Source organism: Lathyrus oleraceus, chromosome 2, assembly GCF_024323335.1.
Source record: "Lathyrus oleraceus cultivar Zhongwan6 chromosome 2, CAAS_Psat_ZW6_1.0, whole genome shotgun sequence".
Classification (NCBI taxonomy): Eukaryota; Viridiplantae; Streptophyta; class Magnoliopsida; order Fabales; family Fabaceae; genus Lathyrus; species Lathyrus oleraceus.
The window spans coordinates 142,822,576-142,829,208 of record NC_066580.1 but is presented as its reverse complement, the minus strand read 5'-3'; the positions used below and the strand labels follow the sequence as shown (position 1 = coordinate 142,829,208).

At 33.9% G+C, this 6,633-nt stretch overlaps 1 protein-coding gene across 1 annotated transcript; it reads left to right on the top strand.

The window, feature by feature from the left end:
- The first annotated feature begins 1,621 nt into the window (after positions 1–1,621).
- Positions 1,622–2,284, top strand: LOC127122299 (probable inorganic phosphate transporter 1-7). The gene has a single exon (XM_051052659.1). It carries the CDS (start codon positions 1,622–1,624, stop codon positions 2,282–2,284), a length of 663 nt encoding a protein of 220 aa, XP_050908616.1.
- Positions 2,285–6,633: the final 4,349 nt, after the last annotated feature.

The window sequence follows — 6,633 nt, the reverse complement described above, 5'->3', positions numbered from 1 at the left end:
AATTTATGACTCAAATGGAATTAGAAGATATAAACTTCTTATTTCTCGAGATGGATATGTCTTGTCCACACTGTTTTAGTGAGAAAGAATCTTACTAACATCTCTTTGTGTCGTGTTTGACTGCCAAGCATTTGGAGAACAAGGTTTTCTTGTGGTTGGATGTTCTTCCACTTCTAACACCCTAATCCTAAAACACATATTTAAAAAGTTCATGCAAATGAATCTTTTAAATCGGCATAGGGTGTCACACATTCCTCATAAAACATCCTTCTCCATTTAAAGTTAAGCAGCGGAAATTGAAACATCGTCAACTCAACATAAATATCTCATACCTTTATAAAAATAACTTAGTTCCAACATAAGGAAATAAATACAAAAAAAAATTAAGAAAACATCAAACAACTGAAAACCCTCCCCGATGTTACACTATCAGAGTGAAATGCGAAAATACTAAGTAAACTCAAAAACGATAAATAAAACGAAGTAGGCGTCTACGCTGATCCTTCCACACATCAACAACTAATGCTCCTCTACATGGATATTTGTATCATCGGCACAAAGAGTCACACAAGCAAACAAAAAGGGGTGAGAAATGCGTTCATAATGTTAATGGTGTATAAAATAGTTAGGATAGTTTGAACAACAATATTCAGAAGCCACATAAAATAGTTCATAGACATAGAACAATCACATATGCCACTTTATATAATGCAATATGACTCATCTTTACTACTTCAACATGCATTAGGTACCAAGTATTTGGATTTCAGAGTTATGTTATTGATTGACCAGCGTCTTGGGTTCCTCATCTAAACCAACGATTCCACCAATAAATTTAGACCCGTTTCTGGTACCTCATATGAACCAACGATTCCATCAATGAATCTGAGACCACCTCGTTAGACCGAAGGCATACCTATCTAAGGTATAAATGACATTAAATGTAACAAACAATATCAATATACAACTCGACAACGGTTCCTCATCTAAACCCACAACTACGCAAGTATCAGGCCACCATGTAATTCCTCATCTTAACTACTCATCTCAACAATATATATGTACTTACAACTCAACAACATGCATATACTTATATATTTATTCAACATTACTCACCAATATAGAAAAATGTTAACATATGTGCTCAACAATACTCATTAATAGAGTAAACATATTATTACTCAATTATGCTCACCAACAGGGTAAGAAAATTATCATACAAGTTCAACATTACTCACCAATAGGATAATAATAATATTCTGCAATCCTCACATTCAACAGGATCAACTCATAACTCATCAGAGAACTCAATAAACACATTATTATTTACCTCAAACTCTAAGATTGTCAAAAGGACTCTAAACTCATCAAATGGCAACAAACAATCATTGAAATCACAAAACTACTCAAAATTCGCCGAATTAGACCGTGAAAGTCTCCATCGTCGACTTGGTGACCAACAATCGCCTGCAACGTCGCCCGTCGCCCGTCGCGGCCGCACCACACGCCCGAGTATCATTGTATGCGCAGCCACCACATGTGCTTCGTACCTGCCTCTCTACCGCCACAACTCCTTGTTATGCACTGACGCGGCTCCCGCGCACCATAGTCATTGTTTCCGATGCAGGTGCTAAATGCACTCGATGTGGCAAAAACACAAATGTACCACTTCACAGCAATCATCATAGCTGGTATGGGCTTCTTCACCGATGCATATGATCTATTTTGCATATCCCTCGTTACCAAGTTGCTCGGCCGTATAGACTACCATGTTGATGGTGCAACGAAGCCAGGAACATTGCATCCGAATGTATCGGCGGCTGTAAACGGGGTCGCTTTCTGTGACACACTTTCAGGGAAACTTTTCTTTGGCTGGCTTGGTGATAAGTTGGGTAGGAAAAAAGTCTATGGCATGACACTTTTGATTATGGTAATCTGTTCACTTGGTTGCGGCCTTTCTTTCGGACACACTCCAAAACAAGTCACGACAACTCTTCGCTTTTTCCGCTTCGGGCTTGGTTTCGGTATTGGTGGAGACTACCCGCTATCGGCTACTATAATGTCAGAATATTCTAATAAGAAGACTCACGGTGCTTTCATTGCCGCAGTCTTTGCCATGCAGGGTTTTGGAATTTTGGCGGGTGGTATATTTGCAATCATAGTTGCAGCTATATTTAAGTCAAAATATGATTCTCCGTCATACGAGGTTGATCCACTCGGTTCAACCGTTCCACAAGCATACTATGTTACAAAAATTCTCAAAACAAAGTCAAATAAAATATAATAAATAAATAAATTTTTTAGCTGTAATAGTTAGTGGAAAAGCTTAGAAAAATTAACTAAAATGAAAATAAAATGAAGATAATATTATAAAATACGAAAAATAATTTATTATTATATTATTTTATAAATTTATTTCAGAAAAATCTAATTAAATATTTAATAGGCCTAAGGGATGGGTTTTAAAGGAATGAAATGGAAAAGATAAGCAATCATATACTTTATTTATCCAAATTTAGATAAAGAATGTACTAAGATGCAGATGAAGGTTTTAGAAACAGAATTACACTGCTAATTTTCTGTCGATTTTATGCGGTCAAACAAATTAGTAATTTGAGCTTAAAAAAATTAAATAATAGCAAATAAAATGTTATGTACAATATAAATTTTATTGAAATTACATATGTCATTTTCTCTACAATGCGTGAGTCTTTTGCTCAATTATTGTTTTCTATTAAGCATAAATGTTCTGTTTTATATTTGGAAAAAACACTGGCGTAAAAATATATATTTATAGAAACATCAATCAATAAGATGTTGTTATTTTAAATATAAAAATTTTAAAAAAAATTAATTGAAATCATAAGGTAGTGGTGATAATGAATGAGAGGAAGAAATTTTTTTATTTTTTTTATTGTGATTGGTTGTTTGTAAGTTACGTATTATGTTTTTATTTTTCTTATATTTGTGTATTGTATGTATTTGTTTAAAAACATTAACCGATTGTGATTCGAAAGAATAAGACTTAAAACTAGAATGATTTAAATTAAAATTGTAGGAATTTTGCAATTTATCTTAATAAAAAACTTTATTTGTTGTAGTGTGTTAAGAATCAAGTTAAGCATGTAAAAATGTAAAAATAAAAGAGTGAAAAAGGAAGATATATTGCAGAATTTTCATTACTCGTCATCATTCATGCATACATCTGAATGTGGTTACTTATATAGCAAGTAATTTGTAATTAACTTGAACATCCATCAAACTAATTGGATAACTAACTAAAGGTTAGTTATGATTCAATTATGTTGTTTATGAACTAGTTAGTTACATCAATCTCTCCATTATGTTCAACATCCCCTCATAGATAGAATGTATGTCAAGCATTCCTAGCTTGGCTTAAATGTTGTAGAATGAACTCGTGTGTAATGATTTGGTGAGTATGTCAGTAACTTGTTCTTTGGATGCGACAAACATGAGGTGAACAACTACAACTAACACTTTGTCTCGTACCACATGGTAATTGATTTTTATGTGTTTGGTTCTCTCATGGAAAACTAGATTAGCAACGATATGTATGGCAAATTTGTTGTCACAATAGATGATTATTGGAATGTGATGTGGAATTTTGAAGTTATCGAGTAATGGGAGAAGCCAAATGCCTTCACAAGTGGCATGGGTCAACGCTCGATACCCAGCCTCTAAAGGTGAGCGGTAGACAACAACTTGTTTCTTGCTTTTCTAGCTAATGAGAGATTTGCCAAGGAAGACGCAAATGCATGTAGTGGATCTACGTGTGTATGGACAAACTCCCTAATCAGAATCAGAGAATCCGTTGAGACATAAAATGGAAGATGAGATGAAGAATAATCCTTCACCTAGATTGTTTATGAGGTAGCGTAGCACATGAAGGCAAACCATCATATGCTTATCAGTTGGAGCATCAAGAAATTGACTTAACTTGCTTACCACATAAGCAATTGTGGGCCTAGAGTGAGTCAGGTATAAGAGTCTTCCAATGAGTCTTCAATATCCAGTGGGATCAAAAAGAAGAGTGTCAAGTGACTTGTGGAGTTGTAAGTGAGGTTGTATTCGTGTATTGCAGGGTTTATCTCCAATAAGGCATACATCATGTATAAGTCTAAGGCATATTTCCTTTGGAAAATGGAAATACCTTTTGCATTTCGAGCAACTTCAAATCCTAAAAAATATTTCAAAACTCCTAGATTTTTTATACTAAACTTAGCATTCATGAGTGCTTCAAGCTTCTTTATTTCTACAAGATCGGTGCCTCCTAGAACCAAATAATCCACATAGACAAGGATGATTGTAAAACCTTCAGAGGGAGTCTTGGTAAAAAGAGAATAGTCAGCCTTTGGTTAAATGTATCTAGTGGAAATAAGTGTGGCAATAAGTTTAGTATTCCACTAGCAACTTACTTGCTTCAATCCATATAAAGATCTTTGCAATTTGTACACAAGATTAGGATGAGGTAAGTCAAGACCAAGAGATTCCTTCATGTAGACTTCTTCATTGAGGTCTCCATGAAGAAATGTTGTGTTGACATCAAGTTGAAAGAGAGGCCGATTATGGATTGTAGTAATAGCCACGAGCATTTGTATTGTTGTCATTTTGACCATAGGGCTAAAGGTATCCATGTAACTTAATCATTCAGTTTGTGTAAAATCCTTGGTAACTAAACATGCCTTATACCTTTCAACAGTTTCATTGGCATGCATTTTCAACTCAAACACCCATTTGCATCTAATGGCTTTCTTGTGCGAAGGTAAAGGGGCCAGAGTCCAAGTGTTGGTTTTAAGCATATCATTCGACTTAGTTTGAATGACATCCTTCCAATCGGCATCACAAATGGCTGACTCATTTGAGTGAGGTTCACTAATGGTAGATAGATGTAAAATGAAATTTTTATGTGCAAGAGAAAGTGCATCATATGATAAGAAGGATGATAGAGGATACTTACATTGAGAAGATGGATTGGGAGAAACTGCTTCTGAAATGGGGATTGTATTGGAAAGAAGTTTACAATGATAGTCTTGTAGATATATAGAAGGTCTAACATGTCTTGTAGATTTTATGATATGTAATATTTCTTGGGGAGTAAGGTTGTTATCAAAAGTATTGTCATTTGAATTATGATGATTTGAAACAGGTGGTGATATAGGTATCATGTCAGGTGTATCAGGTGAAGGAGAATTATGTGGAATAGATGGATCATGTAGGTTATGAGAATTTGAATGAGTAGTTTTATGGGGGTTATGTGTGTGAATGTGATCAAATAAATCATCTAGGAAAGTGTGATTGTAAGTTTGAGAATAAGTACTAGAATAGTGAGTACCAATAGATCGTTGTTTATATGGAAAATGTTGTTCAAAAAAGGATACATCTCTTGACACAATTTACTCTTTACAATGTAAATCAAACAAAATTTGACATTTGATCACAGGTTTATAGCCTAAGTAGATGCATTTTCTAGATCTAGAATCTAGCTTCTTTCTATTAGCTTTAAAAGTAAAGGAAAAGCATAATGAGCCAAAACTCTTAAGTTGGTAATGTTAGGTAATCTATTATACAAAATTTGATAGTGTGACTTGTGTTTCAACAAAATGGTAGGAAATCTATTAATGATGTGAAGTGCATGACCAACAACATGAACCCAGAAAATATGAGGCAATTGGGATTGAAATAAGATAGCTCAAGTGATACCTAAAATGTGTTGGTGCTTCCTTTCAAAAATGTCATTTTATTGAGGGGTTCCAACACAAGATGTTTGATGCATAATGCCAAATTATTTGTAAAAATATTTAAGAATGAATTCATAATCATTATCACACATAATGCATTTAACGGTTATGTTGAATTTAGTTTTGATCATTGACATAAATGATTTGATGATGGATGATGCTTTAGATTTCAATCTCATTAAAAATAATCAAGTTAAACTACATTTATCATCCACAACATTTATAAAATATATATATCCCATCATAAATGGTGTGGATAAGGGCCCCTGAATATCTATATGCACCAAATCAAAAACAGAAGTAGAAACATGAGAACTATGGGAAAATGGACGTCTTTTTTACTTAGCATAGAAACATACATCACAAGGAATATCATAATTGGAATATTCGATAAAAGGAAAGCATTTATGTAATTGAATCAATTTGGTATTTGAGGGGGTGGCCAAGTCTTAAGCGCAAAGGTTACAATATTGAGATATGCCTGAAGAATGATTATGTAAGGTATTGATAGAATGAATGGATGGAGTATGATACAAGGTAATTGAGGGAGAATCTAAGATATATAATCCAACATTCAATTTAGTTGTGCCAATCCTCTTCTTGGGGTGAGTATCATGTATTATACAATCAGTATAATCAGACATCAATTGGAAGTTCAAAGTTTTGGTTAATTTGGAAACAAATATGAGATTAAAAGAGAAACCAGACATGTATAAAATAGCAGTCGTATACAAATATTGATCAAAGTGTATGGTTCCAACATAATTAGTAGTGACAAGTGCTACATTTGGAAATTTAATGGTTATGGGATTGATCCTTTTGATGCACTGAAGAAAATATTTTGTGTGGCAAACATGGTCAGTTACACCATGAG